Source organism: Lissotriton helveticus, chromosome 3_1, assembly GCF_964261635.1.
Source record: "Lissotriton helveticus chromosome 3_1, aLisHel1.1, whole genome shotgun sequence".
Classification (NCBI taxonomy): Eukaryota; Metazoa; Chordata; class Amphibia; order Caudata; family Salamandridae; genus Lissotriton; species Lissotriton helveticus.
Genome location: NC_136061.1, coordinates 2,104,381,626 through 2,104,405,819, shown reverse-complemented (window position 1 = coordinate 2,104,405,819; position 24,194 = coordinate 2,104,381,626). Strand labels below are relative to the sequence as shown.

At 45.4% G+C, this 24,194-nt stretch overlaps 1 protein-coding gene across 1 annotated transcript in view; it reads right to left on the bottom strand.

Moving 5' to 3' along the window:
- The window catches only part of SERINC4 (serine incorporator 4), a 273,320-nt gene that overhangs the window by 35,205 nt on the left and 213,921 nt on the right, over window positions 1–24,194 (bottom strand). The window contains exons 9-10 of the mRNA XM_078684114.1: window positions 13,684–13,729; window positions 12,128–12,278 (exon numbers count right to left, since the gene is read on the bottom strand). Coding sequence (XP_078540240.1) covers window positions 12,128–12,278; window positions 13,684–13,729 — 197 coding nt within the window. The remainder of the gene's footprint in view (window positions 1–12,127; window positions 12,279–13,683; window positions 13,730–24,194) is intronic.

Here is a 24,194-nt window from a genome sequence, read left to right as displayed (position 1 = left end):
ACAGCTACTACAGATCCAGGCCACGTACTTGAACCTGGACAGTACGTTCTTGTGAAAAATTTTCAGCGTACCAAGAACTTGCAACCTAGATGGACCGGCCCCTATCTGATTTTGTTGGTTACTAGAACCGCTGTTAGAGAAGCAGGCAAAACGAACTGGGTGCATGCCACCCACTGTAAAAGAGTTCCTTTGCCTTTACCATGTGATCAGTGGGTAAGGGATGGTAAAGGTGATTCTGATTGTGAGAAGGTCCCTAGATTCATTCCATTTAGTGATGCTCATTTGACATGGACACGGTCTGAACGTGAGGATGATGATGTTCTACAAGCTGCTGTGCCTCCTCATCTGAAGATTGACACCACCAATCCAGATCTTCTATTTAAGGATCAGACTGTGCCTGACAAAAAACGCTTCGATTTGAGACCAAGAAAGATTGTACATATGGACAAATAAATATATTTTCTTTTTTATGTAGTGAAGTTACATTTTGGCAGATGAAGAAACTTTTTTGGGGCTTTTTCTTTTTCGAACCACCATCCGGGTTCAGCTGTAGGGTCGCGGTATAAAGACTTGGGATTGCAAACCGTGTAGACACAAGGTCGACGGTTCTGGTTGGTCCAAGGGTTTTCCCTAGACTGACAGACGCATTCCTTAGCAGAAGAGAACCAACTGCCGCGAACAGCACGGTTAGAGGATGGAGTTTTTTTGATGCTGCCCAGAATGTTAGGAAAATGGACTCCAAAGCCCGACTATGTATATTGGTTCGTAGCAAATGTTTTTTAATAATGTGTTTTTTAATGCTTTTGAATATTGCATTAGCTTGTGTGGGTTTGGTTTTCTATGCCACACAACAGCCGTTTGCACCTACTTCCCAACCTATGTCTTTTCCTACTACTGTTTCTTTACATTCTTTTCACCCTTTACTTTTGAACATGAATTGATTAGAAGGTCAGAGTTCATTAATAACTCCTTTGTGCAACTCCTCCATCAACACCAGTTAATAGTGAACGACACTAATTGTTGGGTGTTTGGTCTTATGCCACATAATATGGATAGAGGTATTCCTTATCTGGTTCTGCCGTTCAGTTACAATGGGTCCGTATGGGCATATCAGACGATGTTTATTTATGCCATCGAAGTCTATCCCCTGCGTTCCATGAGAGATAACTCAAGTAATAAAGCCTTAGTGAGGGGAATAACAGATATGAGTAGAGATATCGAAACGTATAGGACTATTCCCAAGGATGAGTTACTAGCATATGTTGGTTGGAATGCAACCGGATATAGTATTAGTCTGAGTGAGAAGCGGAGACGAATAAGGTCACCTCCGATTTGGATTGTACCCCATCGCGGTCATTTTTGTCTGCAAGGGAAAGGCAAGAATCTGAGAGCTCAGTTAGGGAAGAGAGTTTGTACTCAGACGTATGTCTTTGCGTCCCAAACTTCCTCACCATTTTTTGCAGCTAAGGGCACGTATTTTGTCTGCTACGATAGAGCATATACATTGTTGCCCCCTGATTTTTCAGGAACATGTTATGTTGCATATTTGTTGCCTCCTACGTATACTGCTGCTGTAGATTACCACAGAACGAGAGTTGTTAGGGGTGTCTTCAGTAAGGAAGATACTACGGGACCAGAAGTGGGAGACTTTTTCAAGGGTTTCCTACCATTTTGGGGACCTATGGCAAACAGTAGAAATTTACGGCAATTAACGAGAGTGGTTGAATCCACCATAAATGAAACTGCCGGTGCCCTTAGTAATCTGACCGCTGAGCTTCAAGCGGATCGCCTTATGACATTACAGAATCGAATGTTTTTGGACGTCATACTTGCAGACCAAGGTGGGGTATGTAAAGTGATCCAACAGAGTTGCTGCGTTTTCATACCAGACAATGCTCCGACAGTATACCAGGCCATTTCTAAGTTACATAAGATCTCTGAGTCTATAAATGGGGATAAAGGAGATTGGTCGCTGATTGGATGGTTTTGGGAACTGTTATCGACCTGGGGATGGAAGATTCTGACGATCATCGGGATGGTTTTAGCGATTCTCTTTTCATGTTGTCTTTGCGTACAGTGTGGCCCTGCCATATGTGGCCTTTGTACTACTACGTGTGTGAGAAGACCTGCCTCGAGAGAAGTCCTGAGTAATAGGATGATGCTTCAGCAGCATCTTGATGATCTGATGAATATTGACATCGATTCAGACACAGATTGAGTGATTGCCTATGTAAGGGCAAAAGGAGGGTCTGTGGTTCCTTGAATTCTGAATCCGCTCTATAAATGGCATGGTTTCGTTACGAATTTGATAGTAGCAAACCATAACTAGTGAGTTCGGCAAGTACGAGTGATCTCGTCATGCTAGACCTATAGGATCAGTATGTATGTGGAGATTTCGTTTTTTGTACGTGGCAGCCATTTTCTGGTTGCCCTCACATAGGCCGACAACTATGGCCGAGCGAGTCTTTTTGTACACGTACACGTTGGCTCGAGGTCACGCTGACTTTTGGATGAACCGAGCGAACTGACCTCGTTGCCTGAAGCTGACCTGGTTGAACTAGTTTCCTTGCCCTAGAGCTGATCAAGATTGAGGATCAGAGCACAGGACATTGTAAAGTTTGATATGCACACACACCTGCCTTATCCTGCTCTATATCTGTTTCTGTTCTTCCTTTATGGCTTCTTTATGACACGGGTTGTGGTCCTTTTATTATGGGTGTCTTTTGACTATTGTAAGAAGGAATGTTGGGCTTTCCTGTATAATTAATGGTGAGTCGGGCAACTGAAAAATGGGTTTGTCGTCATCCAATAATTTAGTTGTGGCAACATGGGATTGGTTAAACTTCAAACAAGGAATGTTTGCCTGAAGCATAATGTTTGGCATAAAAAGGGATGACCTGCTTTGTAAAGTTGAGCAGTCTCCTACGAATATACGCTGTTGTACTTCGTGGACCTCTGTTTCTGGTTGCAGCCAATAAATTCGATCTTTGACGCCACCAAGAAGTTTCCTGTGTCTCTGTACTCTAAGACAGGTGAACCCGAAGACTTTGGGCGTGGCCCTGGCGCTGCTGGGTATTAAATAACCCGGTTCTTCACCAGAGGGGGGTGGCCTGCGTTTGCACTCCCTCCCCACCTAATGCCCGCTGCGCCGCATGCCATATTTTGATTGTGTGAGCCGTGGGGCCTGTGAGTGTATTCTTCCATTTAGTGGTGTATAGGGCTTTCATTAACTGGTCTGCAGGTATAACATATCTGTCCATTCGAAAGGCTGGTTCGACCTGTGGTGCATGCAGCCAGTGATTTATCACCGTGAGTTGTGATGCCCAATAATACAGTTTTATGTTAGGCAGAGCGATTCCCGCGTCATACCAACTATGGGTCAATTTGTGTTGTGCTATTCGTGCTGTCTTTACCTCCCATAGTAGAGCGGAAACCTCTGCTTCAATTGCTTTGAAATATGTGGGGCGGACCGGGAACGGGGTATTCTGGAGGGCATATAGAAATCTAGGCAGGGCCATCATCTTAAAGAGGGCCGCCATGCCCAGTAGCGTCAGTGGGGGCAACCTCCAGTGCGTGACCTAATTTCGGAATTTCGTGAGTGGTTTCATGAGGTTTTCTTCTACAAAAAATGCCTGCTGTGGTGTGACATAAATTCCTATGTATTTAAAGCCCAGAGTTGTAATTTGCAGCTCACAGCCCGGCAGGAACCTTGGTGCGGGTCCGTGTACTATGTAGAGAAGTGATTTTGACCAATTTATAGTGTACCCTGAGACCTTCCCGTATGCCGTGCAAATGTCTAGCAAGCAGCGTAGTGACCATGCCGGAGACATCAAGTATATCAGCACATCATCAGCATAGAGAGAGATGCAATCTTCCCAAGTTGCCTCGCATCTCATCCCGTGGATCATCACGCCCTGTCTTATCCATGCCGCTAATGGTTCTAATATCAATGCAAACAGGAGTGGAGACAATGGGCAGCCCTGTCTCGTGCCCCTGCCCAGTGCAAACTCCCTCGAGATTCGGCCATTCGCCATCACCTGGGCCAAAGGTGCTGTGTATAACAGTTTAATCCACGCGCAAAACTTTGGGCCAAATCCCACCCTCTGGAGGACAGCAAATAGAAACGGCCATTCCACGAGGTCGAATGCCATCGTTGCATCCAAGGAAAGGATCGCTGCATCCTCCTGTATGGTCGATGTACGGGCCAGTACCCCATGGAGACGACGTAAGTTTAGGGCGGTATTGCGTCCTGGCATGAACCCGGATTGATCTGGGTGAATTAATGTCGCAAGATATGGTTGCAATCGCAACGCGAGAGCTTTCGCTAATATCTTGGCCTCTGCATTTATTAAGGATATTGGTTGATAGGACGAGCAATTTAACTGTAGTTTGCCTGGTTTATGTATCACCACTATGGTGGCCAAACATTGGTCTCTCTGTAGCGCACCCTTAGCTAAACTCTCATTGTATATTTTTAGTAGGTGTGGTAGGAGCGATACTGCTGCTTTTTTATATAATTCTACCTGCAGTCCATAGGGCCCCGGTGCTTTCCCCGTGTGGAGTGCGGATAGTGCCAGTCCCACCTCGTCCGTGGTCAATGCCTTCTCTAAGTCAAGCCTTTTTGTTTGCGATAGTGTGGGTAGCCTGATGTCACGAAGAAATTCCAAATTTTCTTCCACCGTGGCAGTGGCCTTAGGTGTATACACTTTTTCAGGGGAAGCCAGCTCTTCCACTATTTGCTGTGGGTATGTCGAACTGGTGCAGTCATCTCTTGTCAGCTGGCCAATCCAGCGGCTTGCCTTCTCACGTCTCTCTAGCCAAGCCAGTAGTTTCACCATTCTGTCGCCTATCTCGTATAATAAGTGATTTGTGGTCGTGTGCTTAGCTTTGATTTCTTCCGATGCGAATGTCCTATATTCCTGACATGCTAGTGCTACGTCATGTGTAGTGGTGTATGTAATGTTTACCGCATGGGCTACCTCTGCCTGTCGAACTCTCTCCTCCAGTGCCTCTAGGTTTTGTCTGTGTTCCCTTCTGTGATTTGTAATTAATGACATGGCCTGTCCTCTAATCACTGTTTTGTAAGCCTCCCACAATACACCCGACGAGTCCACCGACAGCTTGTTTTCTATGAAGTACTGTTCTGTGGACTTGAGAAGTGTTTTACTGATCTTAGGGACCTTCAGATATCTGGGATAAAGTGGGAAAGTTTGTCTCCTGCTGAGGGTCTGTGAAATGCATGTGAGTTGTAACGGTGAGTGATCCGAGATGCCCCTAGGTAAGTGAGTTACCTCCAACCTTCTCCCCTGGGTGATCACTAATGTGAAGATGTAGTCTATTCTCGAGAGACTGTTGTGTACTCCTGAGTGGAACGTGCATTGTCGTTCGGTGGGCTTTAACCTGTGCCAGATATCGATCAATCCCATTGCCTCTATAAATTCCTTCAGAGCCTGATTGGGCCTATTGGGTTCCCTGGGCGGACTGCGGTCTAGGGCGGTATCCATTACCGCATTAAAGTCTCCTCCTATAATCAGTTCACCCTCTGGGAGGTCCAGCAGAAATTTCCTGAGGTCCTGAAATGCCGTTTGGTGGAGTGTAGGGGGGATGTATACTGACACCATATTGTATGTTTTCCCTTCCCATTGACAGGATAGTGCTGCAAAGCGGCCTTGGTAATCAGAGGCGGGCTCTTAGGGATCAGTATTCCCACTCCTTGGGAGCCCGAGGTGAATGCCGAATGTGCCACCATCTTAAACCCCCAGCGATCAAGTGCTTTGCATGTAGAGCTCACAAGGTGGGATTCCTGTACCAGTGCTACTGTTGGGGTTTTGCGTTTCAGGTATTGGAGTACCAACCCTCTTTTAATCTTATTACCCAAGCCATTGACATTCCAGGATATGACAGTTAGGGGGGACTCAGCAACGTCAGCGTTATTGGGTGGGTGCCTGTGCCTTCAAGTCGCTTTAATGTATTTTCCATGCGTGGGTGTTACCTTTGTCTGATACAGCTGATGGTGAGACAAACAATGTGTGCGTGTATAATGGTCAATCTCTGCCAATTTGTCGTGGAGAAAAAACAATATATCAAAACCCCAACATAAACGTAGTATTCGTACTCTACCCCCGTTACTGACCTTATCGTGTTAAGACAGTCGTTAGTGTACATGCATAACAAGAGAGCAAAATAGAACCAAGAATCTAAAACCCCCAACTGTCCCTCAGTTGCCTCCCCCCTCCCTGCCTCCCTGCCCGGCGGTACTAGAACTTTCCCAAATCGCACCATGTTACGTGGGGGCGAGTCTATCCGTGATCCCGAAAAGTCCCCCATTAGGAGTGCAACAGTCGCCACAGAAAGTGTTAATTTGAGTCCACTCATACCTTTACGGAGCGTCAGCCCAAGCACCCATTGCTTTACAGTGTTTAATGGTCCTCATATAGTTCAAGCCGCCTGCAATGTTCCTAGTCTGTAGACGCTGACTGCGTCGGCCGTCTCTCCTAGTCGGCAACTTCTAACATCAGTGAATGTAGTCAGTCTTCGAACTCGTTCTGTTCTCTAGTCTCGGATACTTGCGATTCAGTCTCCCGGCGTTGCTGGTATTTGCCATGTGTTCTGGAGCCGTTTGCCGGGCGACCTCCTTCCAGCCATTCCTGTGCTTCCTCAGGTGTAGCAAAAAGCCACGTCTTCCCCTCAGCTTCCACTCATAGTTTTGACAGGAAGAGCATCGAGTATTTGAGCTCTCTTGCACGCTGCTCCTTTTTCACCTCCATGAAACAACGTCTCTGTTTGGTGACAACCGCTGTGTAATCTGGATAGAATTGAACCTCTCCATTTTGTATGGGGGGTGCCATTCTCGCCGCCTGCAAGATGGTGTCGCGGTCGCGAAAGTTGAAGATACGCGCTGATATAGGTCGAGGGGGGCCCCCGGGCGTAGTTTGCCACCCGGCACCCGATGCGTCCTTTCCACCGAAAAAAGGCTGGACAGTCCTCGGGGCTGCAGTTGGTTCTTGATAAGGTCTTCCACGAATAGGTCTAGGGCTGGCCCGCCCGTCTATTACGACACCCCTACCAGGCATATGTTGTTGCGACGGGAGCACCCTTCTTGATCGTCCAACTTCGCCATGATCAGTTTATTGTCAGCTTCTAGGCACTTCACTTGCCGCTGTAGGGTAGCCGTGTCAGTGGTTAGTGCAGCAATCTTCTTTTCGACATCCACCAGCCTCTCCGTCATTTTGGAAAAGTCCGCCCTTATTAGTGAGATGTCCGTAGATATCGACCCAATGGAAGATTGTACATTATTTAAGGATGCCATTACATCTTTGAGGGTGACTTCTTCTGCCGAGTCTGATTTTTCCGCCGTCGGACCGGCAGCTCATGTCGCGTCCCTTTGCGAGTGCTCGGAGTCTTTAGTATAGGCATATTTATCCAACTTGGCGGTTGATTGAGTTCTTGGGCCCCTGCCTCCCATTGCGACCCCCACGTCCAATGATATTGCGGTCCCATGTGGTTGGCAGTAGTCGCTGTTGCCTGCCATGCAGTTACCTTCGCACGCGGCCTTTCAGGTTTGCTGCCCCCACGCCGGGCAAGTGCGTGTTTGGCGACTCCCCTCGCTGCGAGTTGTGTCCCTTATCTAAGTTGCAATATGGCGAGGGGTGTCTTCTCAGGATCGCCACTGGACGCCGTTGGGGGGGGTGAGAGGGGAGGCCGGGGGCAGCGCACCCTATTCCCCAAATGGTGCCAAAATTTGTTTTTGTTTTCCAATCGGTATGCTTTGGCCTCGTGCAGTGTCTTTGGCCTATGTAGGCACTTTCAAACAAGGACACCTCGGACCGTTTTTAGCAGCCTTTCCGTTCTGCTCTGTGTGTTTAGCCCAGGTCTCGCCGTCTTTGTGGGCCGCGCACTGTGGTTGCAGGTTCAGGATTTATGCGAGGCCCGATCTCAGCTCCGATCGCAGGCCTCTTCTCCACTGACGACCTTGCTCCGCCGCTGTTCCACCAACAGGGCCCCGGAGCGGCTCAATCTGCGCCGCAATCCTAGTGGGACGTTGTCCTACGGCGTATTGCTCTGTGGACTCAGGATTAGTGGACAGATTTATCGAGCGAATCACTTGTGGTCAAAGAGCTCTAGTCGGCTGCGGCCATCTTGCACGGCTGCTAGCCACGCCCCCGACGATGGGGATTTTGATACCATAGGTGACGGCTCCGATGGTCAGGTCAGTTCCAAGGTGGGTGTAGGTAGCGCCAAAGCAGGCGGCCTTGATGGTTTATTCAGCGCCAAGCCAGAGCTAGGCAATACTTCCAAAGGTGGTGCTCAGTGGTAGTGGTCAGTGCTGACCATTGCCCAAAGGCAGTGGTGGACCAGTGGCATGTCTCTGGTGCTCCAGAGTAGCTGGATGACCTTTGCGAGTGGTGTCAAGGGGGTGGGAATACCATACTCACAACTGGCTGTAATGATGGAAGATCCTCGATTTCCAGATAAGAGCTGGAGCCTTTGTGAGGGAAAAAAGCTTTCCCATCTAAGGACAGTGGTTGTGGGTGGTGTTCCCGATCGATGCTCTCAGAATGCATTCTTCTAGCCAGTGATCAAGAGCATGTGGCATGCTCGAAACGCGTTTGGCAGCCGATTTGGAGAGCGGGAGGTTGTGCTGCTATTTCTTCCACCGCTGGTGTATGTGCAGTCTTCCCCCCGTGTGTGGCGTCTTCAATGGGGGCAACCTTTGTTTTTATATATATATATATATATATATATATATATATATATATATATATATATATATATATATATATATGCACCAAAGCCGTCTTGGATAATACAGAGAGACAGCAATCACGGACACAGGTTCTGCTGCAGTTAACCTCGATTTATTTTAAAGGTCAGAATGACAAAAGTTACACTCAACGCGTTTCAGGAACAAGGGAGTGTTCCTGAAACGCGTTGAGTGTAACTTTTGCCATTCTGACCTTTAAAATAAATCGAGGTTAACTGCAGCAGAACCTGTGTCCGTGATTGCTGTCTCTCTGTATTATCCAAGACGGCTTTGGTGCATTTGTTCAAGGCTGCCTGCCTCGTCACGGACCGCCGCCATGAAGTGGCTGGGGGAGGCACTGTGAGCGTTGCTCAAAAACTTTGACTTTGATATATATATATATATATATATATATATATATATATATATATATATATATATATATATATATATATATATATATATATATATATATATATTTTCAGCCTCTGGCCGACACGTTTAGAGTCTCTGCACTTCATCTTGGGCTTGGCTGGTTCGGGCGTGCACAAACGAAATCGAAGCACCTGGATTCTTTCTAAATACCTGCCCCAGTGGGCGTGGCTAACCGCTTAGCCGGCTGGTATTTGTGGTACTTCGGTATTACTGCAGTAAGTTCATCATGCAGACCAAAAAGTTAATCATACTATTAAATCCACAGTGGGTTGTTATGCATCCTTCGATCTTTTGTTAACAACTCCGCACCTCCATTAACAGCTCCTGACCCTCGTGGTTCAACCGGATGGCGTTACCAAGGGTCTGCCAAGGTACAGAGGGCTCCTTCCATGGCATAGGCGAGCCGTTAATATCCATTCACAAAGTTACGCAAAACGGAAGGGCCTAAACAGCAGGTAAGTTAGGCTTTAAATATTTAATGGAGGTTGTCCAGTGAAAGTCAAAGGCATGACACAAACATAATCAAATTCAGCCTCCGGCCGAAGCGTTTCGTGCCTCTGCACTTCATCTTGGGCTTGGCTGGTTCAGGCACAAACAAACGAAATCGAAGCACCTGGATTCTTTCTAAATACCTGCCCTAGTGGGCGTGGCTAACCGCTTAGCCTGCTGGTATTTGTGGAACTTCAGTATTAATGCAGTGAGTTCATCGTGCAGCCCAAAGTACCAAAGTACCAAGGGTCTGCCAAGGTGCAGCGGGCTCCTTCCACGGCAAAGGCGAGCCGTTAATATCTATTCAAAAAGTTACCCAAAACGGAAGGGCCAAACAGCAGGTAAGTTAGGCTTTAAATATTTAACGGAGGTTGTCGAGTGGAAGTCAAAGGCATCGCATTTTGCGATGCAGGGCACGGAACTAAATTCGTTTTATTAATTTAATTGTTTACTTACCTGCAATCATCCATATTCCAGTGTTTACCACCCCCCACCCTGCCCTTCCCCCGTCCCGCCTGTCTGCCCCACGGAATTCCCTCCACGGGACGGGGCTGATTAGGCAGACTGGTTTTCCACTGCTTGTGTTGCTTTGCTAATAAGAAACAATATACATTTATTTTGCCTCAGATTTTCAGTCAGTTTTAAGTGGAAAAATTGTTATTCGTATATTCTTTCTCATGAAAATACAAGAGAAAAAAATGTTTTTTTTAACATGAAAAATCTTCATCTAATATAAACTAAGATAAACCGTCTACTCCATTCCCTAATGTGCACGCAGTAAAACAGTACAAAAGGGCACTCCTTCCATTTCATTTTCACACCCTTTTAAATGTAGATATCCAGATCTATAGACCACAGTATGGCCTTTAAGAATGCATCTAATTCATGCGGGTTTCGACCGCAGGATTATTTCAGGAAACGTATACTTTCTATTTACCATTGCCTTCTTACAAAGTAAGGGCAACATTACTTAACGCGATGCAACTGTTGTGGTGCGTTAATCTGAAAGGAGAGAACTAAGGTATCACACTTCTCTCTTTCCTAGCACTACTGCACTTTGGCTGACATATGACACGCTCAAAACCTTGCACCAAAGTGCAAGGGTGTGTATGTTGTGTCTAGCATAGGTTTTTTAGTGGGATGGTACCTTTCCAGTATAAAATAATAGGTGTAGACACAATTTAATACTTTTCCATGTTTGCACGTGTGCTGTATAGTATAGTACATATGCAAAGTTGGAAAAGTTTTAAAAAAATAAAACTTTTCTCCAAATGTATGCCTGTTAACGCCTATGTACCACCCATTGGATTCCCTTCCCCCACCTCTATGCAAGTAGTGCAAATCCCTAATTTATGTTACTTTAGGACACTGGACAGTAAATTCCAATACCTTTTGCACTGTGTAGCATCACTTTTTTCATGCAACCCAGTGCAATGTATTCAGGGCCGGACTGGCCATAGTGGGCACCGGGCGTTTCCCCGGTAGGCCGCTAGGGCGGGGGGGGGGGTTTGGGGCCCTGGGGGGCCGTTTTTGTTACCGGGGGTCGGCAATGTCGGCCCCCGTAACAAAATCGGCCGAAACCGGCCGTCGCAAACTGCTCAGCTGCACTCCCCCTGACCCCAGTAAATGTGGGCCATAGTCTCCGGCTCCAAACTGCACAGCCTTTCAGTCTTCTAAGGCGAATAAAAGTAGAGCTAATGCTGACTTTCAGCAAATTAAGTGGCAGATTAATTAACAATGGATGCAAAGCACAGTAGTAACCAAAGTTGTTGTCTTTTGTTGCGTCAAAGGGAGAGAGAAGAACAGCACCACATCTACTAACATATGCGCTGTTTCTCTCTCCATCCTACGCTGCCAACCTTTAGGCTGCCTTGAGCCACACACACTCACTCTTTCACTATAGTACAAGGGTGTGTGCGTGATGTATGGTGCGTGGTTTGTACAGAAAGGGCACCCCTCCAGCACTCAATACTATGCTTAGATATAGTTAATACGTTGTCTAACTTCGTTTCTATGCTGAACATTACAGAACACATACAAAGTTTTAGGAAAAAAACGTTCCTCGCATGTTACGCCTGCCTAATGAAATTACATTTTTCCATATAAATCCCTAGCTACCTTTTTAATATATAGGTATTTACATAAAAAAAACTTGGGCACGCCCCTGTACCACGAATAGTATGCCCCCACGGCAAAAGGTAGCACTTGGTTCTACTTTGTCTTACTTTACGGCTACTTTCCAGCACAAAACAAGGTTGCGCTGGAAAATAAACATTGAGGCATCAATCTGAACTGGTTTGTGTTGCTTTTGTGATGCAAACCCAGTGCAAAGTGTTAGTAAATCTGGGCCTATGTTTACACAAGAACTATCATGCCCAATGAATCTGGCCGTAATGCGACAAGGGACACTGATTCTCATTCTCACATTGGTGCGTCTTAAGTGCTTTCATTGATGCTCACCCAAACCAGTTTGTGAGAGTCATCATGACGTAGAGGGAGGCGAGGACGAAGATAAAGTGGAAGAAAGAGTAGCTGTAGATGACCCGCTCCTGCTCATTGTGGATCACCCGCTGGCCTCCATGGTGGTCCGCACCTTCTTCACAGCCCTTATCTGCGCCAAGAAAGAACCACATTCACAGTCATTACAAGTCACATCCTCAGCCACCACCATCTGATTCTAAACCACCAACCTCTGTCAGTATCATAAAAGAAGTGACTGTAGTGGCCTTTTATGATAACCCATCTCTTGACCCTGAAGCTGAAAAGCCTGGATAACTAGTAAGTGACATCTAGCATCTGTGGAAGATCTTAGAGACAAGGAGCATCCTTTCATTGTTTGACAGCACAGCGATGCAGTACAGATAGTACATGGACTTTCTGAGGTGTGTCTTAACCCCTTCCATGCGGAGGTAATTCCCCCCCCCAAACCCCCCCCCCCCTGGTGCGGGAGGGGGAGGGGTGAGGGCGGCGCAGTGGTGCTAGTGATGAGACCAGCTCGTCATGAGTCACAGTTGCGCTGTGCTCATGACGAGCTGGTCTCTTCATGACCCCGCCCACTGATTAATTTGCCCGCACAAGTGGGGAATTAACCACGCGCGGGCGGAGTGGTGCCGTTATGACGAGACCAGCTCATGAGCACAGCTCCACTGTGACTCATGACGAGCTTCTGGAAGATATGCATTCCTCATACTGGAGTGGGAGAGGGTTACACAGCTTCTATTAAAAGTGCTTTGTTATAAACTCTCTGCACTTCACATGAAATAATACACTAACATATATAGATATACATACATATCCTTCACAATTTTGAGAAGATTCAGAAAGTGAAAGTAATACTCTCCTTGAGAGTGCATGCGTAAAATTAAATGAGAAATGCATCACGACGATTGTCCATACGAACTCTGGGTACTTTATGGGCATGCAACACTATACAGGTGACTTTTTGTTCACAAGTAGGGACATACTCCATTGCACTCATGCAAGTTTGCACTTAGATACAAATAGATACGCTTTCTAGGGGTGTGTGAAATTTGTTAATTTGCTTTTGCGTAATTATGGGACATTTCAGAAAAATTAAGTCAAATTATGTGAAATGTAAATTTGACATTTAGCGCAACATTTTAACACGATATGCATGCTTGCTTTCAGTGTGGTGAGATGATTTTTTTTGCTCAAAAAAGCATTAAAAAACAGAGGTGACATGAACAACAGCCGTGTTCTGTTTGTTCGCATTGTTCGTGCGCTGCATGCAGCCATAGGATTTATACTAGAACAGGCTTGAAATTACACCTTGTGGCATAATGGATTAATGTTGGGAAGTTTTCATAACAAGTGTAGTATAAAATGCTGGAAATTATTCATGATAAAACTAGCATGTTGAAAACTTCATCCGGAATTAATGTCATCACAGAGCTCGGCAGTTTCTTTAGAAGCTTCATAAAGGCCTATCATGTGTAACTGACAAATTAAATAGTATGTGGCTGAAAACGCAGTTCAATATTTAGCACAATACTCACCCACGCCCTCCTCTTCTTCCGGACAACAGAAGCAGCAGGAGGCTTTCTGCAAATAACGTACAAAAATGTAATTTTAAGCATACTTTTATCTGTTGAGCAAACTCACCACCTCTCAAATCATATGTACACTTTACAGAACGAACAATACAACCTAACTCAAATGAAAATTTAGTGAAATGTCAGAAGAGATAATTCAAAGAAAAGCCAAATGAAGAAATAAGGTTTGCATGGCCCTCAAAGATAAAGGATAAGGGCATACTTACAAGGGGATAGCACCACCAAAACATCACTTTTAGCAACGTACTTGTGGTGCTGTGCTCTTCTCCAGATTTATAAAGCAGCCTTAAGGCACAAAAAGTGGCTTAACGCCACCTTGTAATTCCGGCCCCTTTACATGCATCACTTTGGGTAATAGGGGCGTGCAATGGATGTTGCTGTGGGCGTTCCACCACAACACCCATTACTTTTTGACGCTGCCCCTTATTTACAAGAATGTTTAAATCTGAGGCAGCGCCAAAAATTAACAATATCCAAGAGAAGGCGTAGAATGGTGCAACGAGTAGAAATACTTTTATTTCTCCTTATTTTTGCTTTTAATATGTGTGTTGCATTCGGCCGTTAATGATTGTTTATGTGCAGGAAGGTATCCCTCCCTGCACATAAGCAATCATTAAATAATGACGATTTACTACTGCTATGTGTTTTGCAGAATGCAGCATACATAGAAGTAACAAATCACCATTATTAATTGTTTATGTGCAGGAAGGGACGCCTTTCTGCACATAAACAATAATTCCATGAAAAGCAGACCCCCTTGTACTATGGTGCAAGAGAGCCTGTGTTGTTGATAGGCAGCTAATGTTTGCGCCAGTGCTAGGCATAACACAGGAGTGTGCTGTATTGTTGTAAATATGGCGCATTACTGCATTTTGGAAATGTCGGAGCACAGAGCTGCCAAATTTGGCATAGCTCCGCGCTCCAACATTTCGTTGTAAATATGCCCCATAGTACTTTTAGACATTTTTAGACATTTTGAACTAGCGTATGCGCAGTAATCTAGAGAGAGGGTACCAAAACATTTAGTCAGCTTCATAACAATCTGAATGTTTTCACCCTGAAAAGAGCAGAAAAAGGGAGGGGGTAGGCTGGGAATATGGAGATTCCTTAGGGGCACAGGTAAAGAATGACATGCTCTTCTTCACATTGCAGTTCTTCCTCGTCACAGTTCTTACAACATAGGGGCAAGTCCCAACAAGGAGACAAAAAGTAGCATTCTTATTTTAAAACAACAGCATTTCCCCTTTTTCTCTCATTTATTCACATGAACACAAAAGACATCTAAACTACCTCCAGATAATCCAAAGCAAAGCATCATGGAGAAAGAGAGCTAGAGTGATTAGTAGAAGGGAACAGGACTGGGACAAGGCTGTCCTGGAATTCTATTAATGAGGATTACCAGCAAGTAATCAGATTACTACTACCTCACTCAGCTTCCTTATCTTGTCCATAAGGATGTACCAAGTACCTTCTTAAGGATACTTCTACTAGCACATTTCTCACCTTGTGATTCCAAATTTGTGAATCAACCCAGAGACAAGCCTGAATCTGTACAACTCTTTGCTATTGCTCCTGCACTCTTGCAGGTGGTACTATCGTCACAGCTGCTTTTTCTGTTCTCTGCGCAGTGGATCCGGAGCCGAGCTCCCACCATTTTTAGCTCTTTTACCAAAGGTTTCTACATTATCCAGGTACGTCTCCTCCAATAAATTCAGGGTTGAAGCTTCACATGTCTTAAGCAGATGTCAGTCATGGACCCACACAACATCTGCCTTTGGTGTCTCAGCATCAAACAGGACTCCAATTGCAGCAATAAATGCTCCTACAACTTCCATAGGCCATCAGGGAATGTGAAGCCAAACTTTACGTTGCCGAACACTAAAGTGAGGGTGGTCCTTCTATAAGTCGCAAAGTCATTTCTGATCTCATTCCCGTTCACACTCTTTAGGCAAGTCGGGATGAAGTTGAAAGATGACTACAAAAGTAAACATACAAAGTTCAAATGAAAACTTAATCTTACCAGCACTCCTTTAGAGGTGTGCAAAAAGTGCGTACTTTGATTCTGCATAACTATGCAAAATTTCAGTAAAATTATGTAATTATGTGTAATCACTTTAAATGCAAATAAGGCACATTATGCTAAAAATAACACAAAAAAACAAAAAATTACTTGAAATGATGATGGCTGCTCACATTCCGGAAATTCTCGTTGCTTCTGCGCTATAATTTTGCCATGAACGCCGTGTAATTATGCGGCAAAGCCTAATGTCCCAATTAGTGGAATTGTGCGTAACAAGCTTGAAGTGAAATTTTGCAAATTATGCCAGTGTAATTTAAATGTCGCTGTCTAACTCCTGATCCAGGAAGAAACCTCACACTACCTCAATGGGTCGACCCTGACTTAGAAAACCCAATTGACTCCACAAAAGACCGTAGTCTTCAAGAAGGCCATGCTGCAAGTTTCCAAAATCGTCTAGATCCCTCTTTTGGTCCCTTCGGCCCCACGAGTCTTCAGCCCGATTTATGACAGCAGCTCCTTCCCTACGGTTGAATGAACCTATTCGGCTTCTGTCTCCTCTATCCTCGGTGCTGGGCCATGTGTTGACTACTTTTCTGCAGGCTCTGCCACTTGTTTTAATTTCAGCTGCAGTCCCAGCACCAGATATGCTGATTTCAGATTCCACTCCGATAATGCCAAGGTCATTGTTCACACCGCTGAGGATTTCAGCCCTTTAAGTAAGCCATACTGCTAATTTTCAAAATGGTTCAAGATCCTGTTGGTACACCTTTTGTACCACATGGATCTGTAAGGACATCCAGCCACACGTCCACTGGCAGCTCCATTCCCAGCGTTGAAAGCCCTGCTTAGTCTAAGCTCGTTTTGCTTCCGGTGCTAGGCTGTGTTAAACTCCCTTTTGGCAGTCTCCACCACTTGTTTGAAATTCATCTCCAGACCCAGGTACTGGTTCCAGATTCCAACTCCAGTGGCAGATTTGGAGCCAATGTTAACTAAGACACATCCCACATCATCCTACTTGATTGCCATGGCACAGTCTCAGCTTGAGGGTGACTCTCCTTTGTTTCCGTACCTCAGAGGCCATATTTGAGGATCATGGAGGCTCTTTTTGGCTCTGACTCCAACAAAGCCTTAACGGAGCCTCTCACATTGGCCTGGTGGATATCTTGCTTGGCCCCGTCTGTGAGTCACCCAATTGCTCAGCAACATATACCTGTGGAAGGTAACATTACTAACAAAGCACCGTACACCTGAGAGACTTACAGCTCAAGCCTCTATAAGTACAGATAATCTAAATCCAAATGCATCTCCCCCTCAACAAGACAGACTGGTAGTTCAAGAAAATTGACACACAAGAGCTTTCTCTTCAGCTACTCTGGTGCACTAATCTTTGAATGATATGTGCTTTTGGGTCAAAACGCCCATGGCCTCTTAGATGTGGCAAGTGAGATTTTGCCAGTCCTGCCTAAGGATTTCTAGTACTTCTTCACCCAGACGGTATAAGACAGCTAGGATGGAGCAAAGAATATACTGAGGTCCAACCTGGGTACTACAGATTGTATTATCCGAGTTATGATCACTAGAATTGTAATCCGATGCCACACCTAAATGCACACCACCAGGTTTTGCTAGAACATGCAAGTTTCTCTTATGGACATGCCCTTTAATGTGGACAGATTGTTTGGTGAAAATAATGATTCAGTGTTTGAGTACTTCAAAGATAGCAGACCTACCTTTCATTCTCTGGAGTTATACCCTCCTACTCACTAATTTCACCTGCAGTATCTAAAATTCAGAAGATACTCAAGGAGCCTGCCAGAGGTAACCCTTACAACGTGTCGAGCAGCTACCTCGGCCTATTCATATCGGCAAAGACAGACATAGTGACAGAGAAGAGAACAAGGCCACCAACAGAAGCAACAGCCCTCCTCCTCTTCTTCACCTGTCACCACTGCTGGCAAGTCTCTTTAACCTCCCAATCCCCTTCAAGCTGTCATCTGAGGCTGGTCAGGGTAAGGATCAGATAGCGTTTCTCTGGCTGGCGAGAGATTACATTGAACCAATGGCTCCTTCAGATTATTCAGTTTGGGAACGCCATTCCCTTCTTGTCTACTACCCCCAGTTTTTGCCCAAGTGTCAGTGGATTATGTCGATATCCTCTCCAGAGAAGTGCAACTGTTGTTTGAATGGCTGATATTTATTAGCGTATTCCATCCATCGCTTTTTTGTATACTTCTATGTGATGCCTTAAGTAGGGATAGGCATGCTCAGACATGGGACCCGTGCCCATGTGCCACTGGAACCAAGCTATACCTTAGTGATTAGCTCCCTTACATGTGAAACAGGTCTTGGGTTGCTTGTGTTCTAGTTTAGGGAGTACCTGTCCTGGCAGTTTGAAGAGAGCTGTTCCCATTGGATTAGGGTCAGGACGGATTTGCATGTGAATTGGTCCAAACTGAGGTGGCATGGTGTGCAAAATAATGAAGGACTGGGATTTAATCCTGAGTAATTACCAGTGGCTGAGATTAATTCAAGCATTCCATCCATCCCTTTTTGTATACCTTAGTGTGATATCCTGAATGAGACGGAGATGCCCAGATGTGGGTCCAGTGCACACTGTGCCACTGGAACCAAGCTATACCCGACAGATGAACCCTAATAAGGGGAAATCTGGTCTTAGGGTGCTTGTGTTCTGGTTCAGAGAGGACCTGGCCTGGCAGTTTGAGCTGGATTGTTCCAATTGGAGCAGGGTCAAGACTGATTTGATTATGGCTAGGTCCAAACTGAGGGGGCAAATTCAAGCATTCTATTCATCACCTTTTTCTCCACTTCAGTTTGCCAAGGGCCAATCAAAGTGGTGCAGAGGCAGAGATCGGTAAAGGGTGCAATTCACAATAATTCTTGATACCCATGAAGGACAAGAGACAAATGCTGAACTTCAAACCCAGGATCTTGAATGCCTTGCAATTGAAAGAGAAGTTCAAAATGATGATGCTGTCCCTAGTCTTTTTAACCTTACACCGCAAAAGACTGGATGGAGAACTTGCAGGACACGTACTTCCATGTGCCAGTCCTGAAGTGCCACACACATACATCTGCTTTGCGTTGGGGTCAGAACATTCTCATTTTACCCTCCTGCCCTTTGGCCTTCTGGTGACCACAAAGATCATGTTAGTGATCCGGGCCCATCCTCAGTTGTTGGGGAAACTTGGATTTCCATATCTCAATAACTGGCTTCTGAAGGTGGGATCACTTCAGCAAGTCTGAGAACGTCTCTACCTCCATGTGAGGAGATTTAGCAGACTCAATTGAAAGGTTTTGATCTTCCATCCGAGGTGGTGGATGTCAATTTGGAAGCTTGCAAATCATACACATAGTGTAGTAATACTTGCTGTTGGTTTATATTTGTGATTTGTTGCAAGTAGAAGCAGGTTGATTCTTTATGGGCCAAATGGATTAATGTGCCAGTCCTTCTGTTTTGATATCTTTGCTCCAAAAAGGTTTTACTGTAGGCACTGAGAAAAGGCACTCATTTCGTCCCTACTGTTTTGCACAGTTTAACCCTGAGGTTCTTGACTCTGAAGACCGTGCTTCTCGTAGCCATCAAGTCCATTGTCCGGATTACTCAGGACCAGGCATTATCACTGGAGCCTCTGTATACCACCCCTTTAAGGCAGAGGAGGGGCTATCCTGGTTGGAAACTAAGCAGGTCCTTAGTTTCTACACAGACGAGGACTAAGAAGTGTTGAGTGGATGATCAATGCTTTATCTGACTTGCTGGTGGGAAGAACTGAAAGACGGTCCAAAAATGGACCTTATGATGATGAATTGTTCATTGTATCAAACTGGGGTTTGCTGTGATCAAAAAAGATCCTCCTGAGGGTATATGGCTTATTGAAACAGGGCTAAGGTCACTACTATGGCCCTGACACAATGTGTTTCTGTTATGAACATCTGCCAAGCCACCATGAGGGCGTCCTTCTAAAGTTTGACAGCAGACTCCTATATTGACTCTCAGGTCCACTAGGAGGGTCATTTTGCCCACCCATTCTGCAGTTCATATTGGACTCAATACATAAGGTGAGGAATTTGCAGTTAGAACTATCCATCAGAAGAATAAGTTACCTTTGGTAACACTCTTTCTGGTGGGCATACTACCCAAGTTAAAATTAGCCACCACCCAACCTACACCCTATTCTCTGTAGTGGAGTTAGTAAAAGCAATAAGGTTCCAATTTAGGACATACATGCTGTCAATATTCTCAATTTATCAGTCATGCTGCGGGCGTGACCTGCCGGTGTGCAGGAGCTGCTGCCAAGAGTTTTCCGGATCTAGTCTAGTGTCTGTGAAGATTCACAAGGTGAGGAATCACAAGGTAAGGAATATGTTGTTAGGGTATTTACCAGAGAGGGGACTATTAAAGCTAAGTACCTTTTTCATTGCCATTCTAGCCTACATTCCAGATACAAGATCAGAGAAAACGTGGCTAAATCAACAATGGCTAATTTATTCCATACATATATATATTACACATTACAGAGACACAGGGATCAAGAAACATTCATGAAAGGAATCTAATCAGGCTGACAAAACTGGCAACCAAACTGCAAACCAGTAACGGTTGATGAAGATATGAAGGAATGCCCATATGTTGACTGTGCATTTTTAAAAATTGAATTCTGAAGCATTTATATCACTCTCGCTACGCTCGCTTTTATTTGGAGCGCATTGGTGTCCCACACGGTTCCCCATCCTGATTTGAGAGGGGGGGACGGTATTTTCAGTGTAGCAGGAAGCCTGGGCTCGGTTACCACTCCTGCCCGCCCCGGTCCGATGCTGTAGCCAGTACCGTTGCGCGGAGGGCGGGTCATGGAGAGCCAGGCACTTCCTGTTCACCACTGAGCGGTTAGCGCTCTAGTGGTTGTATTTACGGGGCTATTTAGCCCTCGCCTGCCCCCGAGCGCACAGCGGTCGCGCGCAGGGGAGCCGAAGCTACGCCGAAGAGTAGCCAAAGAGTGGCTCGTCTGCGCCCGTCCGCGACAGGATGGGGCTAGGGGCTATGGACTCTACCCAAACGGACCAAGCTCAGGATAAGGTACATGTTATTAGATATACAGCCCGAGCACTGAAAGATCTTCAGATAGTCTCGTTGCCGAGATGTGTTCTGAGCTCCTGGCCATGTCTGGAAGGCCCTTTCTCTTGTTACAACTGTCGTTTTCAGGCCACACATACTACTATCTCCACTGGCAGAAACACCAGGGAAGTCATACAACCTTGTGGCCTGAAAAGCTTTCTTTTGAACACCCGCTCCCTGCCCAAACATTATGTTGAACTTTGGGACCTTGTCCATTCGGCAAAACCAGATATCTGTTTTTTAACGGAAACCTGGTTGAAACCTCATACAGTCCCAGCAATAATGTTGGGGGTTCCTGTGGGATATAAAATTTTAAAACAGGACCGCCCTGACAAAGTAGGGGGTGGCATAGCTATTATATATAGACAAGATCTGAAGATTTCCGTGCTTGAGCAAAGGAGTTGTTCATCAATGGAAATCATGATTTTTAAGATCAACTCAGCATCTAAAAATTACTGGAAGGGAGCTTTGGTCTATCGCCCTCCCGGACCTCCTTCAGGTTTTACTCTTTCTCTCATGGAATTACTGGCTCCTAATTGTAAAGCAAATGAAGATTTCTTCCTCCAGGGTGACTTTAACACTCATGTGGATATTCCCACACACCCCGATACTATATCCCTGCTTTCCGGTCTATCTTCTTTAGGGCTTATGATACAGAATAATGGCCCCACACATATAGGGGGTCACACTTTGGACTTGGTCTTTTCTAACTGTTCCAAAATCCGGTGTTGTCCTGCAACTCAAGTAAATTGGTCTGACCATTTTTTGGTCGACTTTTCCGTGATAGGTCTGGATAAGCCCCTCCAAAAGGCCCCACTCCCGCCAGTCTTACGTCGCCAATGGCATAAGGTAACAGCAGAGGAGTTACAGAGGGCGTGGAAGAAACCTGTCATATTAGTAACAGACAATACGGAGTCCGCAATATCTAAGTTTAACAACTCTCTTGTAGAGGCACTTAATTTGCTGGCCCCTTTGAAACTACATAAACAGTACCCCAGAGCAAAACAAGAGGTATGGTACTCAGAACAGCTTAGAATAGAGAAACAGGGGTGCAGAAAGCTGGAGAAAAAATGGATGAAATCACGTACTGAGGGTAGTAAGAAAGCGTACTTAGCCGCTCAATCAAGCTACTATAAAAACATACGGTTAGCTAGGAGGAATTGTTTGACTTTACAGTTAGCTGAAGCAGGCAACTCATCTAAGGAACTGTATAAGATCTTACAGACCTTTGTAAGACCAGTGGCCTGTGAGAGCCCTGATGATTTTTCACAATCTCTCTGTGATGAGATCTCTTTGTTCTTTGAGAACAAAATAGAGTTGATTTATGGAAAAATCATGAAGGCCGCAGAAATTTGAAACAATACCATCAACTCTCCTCCCTTATCATTAATAAATAATGAAAACTCATTAATGAAGTTCCCGGAAGTTAATGATTCTGACCTTACTTCCCTCATTAGTCTAATTAAAACAGGATCCTCTGATGACTTTCTGCCTGCTAAGATGGTTGCCTCTCTAAGCAATCTGCTTCGACCTGAAATCCGGTCCATAATAAATCTTTCCCTTAATGAAGGATATGTGCCTTTAGAGTGGAAAAAAGCAGTGGTGAACCCTATCCGAAAGAACGCGGCCTTGCCCTGGACTGATCTTTCCAACCTCCGCCCCATCTCCCTTCTACCATACCTAAGCAAGATTACCGAGAAACATGTGAGGCAGCGGAAGGTCTAGACTATTCTCAATCTGTGTTTAGACCTAACTACAGCATGGAATCTGCCCTTCTCTCCGTGACCGACAACATCAGGATGACTATGTATGGAGGGGGCTCTATGATTCTAGGGCTGTTAGACTTATCCGCTGCCTTTGACACAGTGTCACATGATATTCTTCTCGTCGTCTACGAAAGGTGGGGATTGGAGGTTCGGCCTTGTCCTGGCTGGAGAGCTTTCTCTCGGACCGCTCACAATGTGTCAGATTGGGCTCCCATCATTCCATCTCTAGGAAGCTCACCAAGGGAGTGCCACAGGGCTCATGCCTAAGCCCCACGCTTTTTAATGTGTATGTGGCCCCCTTGGCTGACATTGTGAGAATGCACGGATTCACCCCGGTGTCGTACACCGACGACACCCAGCTCTTATTCCCTTTTCAGACTCTCACACCCGCACTTAAAGACTCTTTTGCTGAAGGCATGCGGGCGGTGTCTGATTGGATGGCCTCCAATTGCCTCCAATGTAATGTTGCCAAAACTGGGGTCATGCTCTTCGGGGAGGCTCCTCTCCTGCGGTCTCCTGAGTGGTGGCCATCAGATTTGGGACCGGTACCATGCCCCAAGCAGGCAGTGAAGAATCTTGGAGTGTGGCTAGATCAAACATTACTGCTAAAAGAACATGCAAATCAGGTAACTGGCTCCTGTTTTCGGATCATCGGACTCTTAAGGTGTGTGTTCCCATTTCTGCCCGACAATTATAGAAAGACCCTGGTCCAGACTCTTGTGACCAGCAGACTGGATTACTGTAATGGCCTCTTTATTTCAGCCAATGAGGAGCAGCTCAGTAGATTACAGGTGGCCCAGAACACCGCGGCGAGACTGGTCCTTAATGCCCCGGCCAGATCTCCCTCACGCCCCCTCTTGAACAAACTTCATTGGTTGCCTGTTCGACAACGTGTCAAGTTCAAGGTCTGCTGTATAATACACAAGTGTCTTTTTGGCTCAGGCCCTAAATATCTGGCAGAAAAATTCAATCTGTACAGTCCCAGACGTTCTTTATGTTCCAGCAATCAACTGCTTCTTCAGGTCCCTAAGATTAGGAAGGTTAGACAGGGAGGTCGTGCTCTATCTTACAAAGGCCCGGTACTCTGGAACTCGCTTCCTTTTAATCTGAGACAAAACACCAATTTCCAGGCCTTTAAGAAATCGCTGAAAACTCATTTTTTCTCGGCATATTAAATCATAGCACTATCTCATGGACCTTGGCCAGTCATTTTGGATATAGCACAAGCGCGAAGATACCCCTACGGGGGTCGAATTCCGGCGCTATACAAGCAAATAAATAAATAAATAAATATGGCGACATTACAATTTTCACCTAAGGAATTCCCTCCAAGATTCAGCTCAAAATGCCACCAGCAGGCAGCTTAACTCTGAGACCACATAGCCATAATTACAAGTTCTATGAAATAGGCTGGACTTTTTATTACACCCAGTAAATACCATTACTCTGGGATGAGGTCTTTTCCAGATGTGCTAAATCCTCATATTCTGAGTTTTAAACTTGGAAATAGGGCATAACATCCAGAATTGGAATTTAT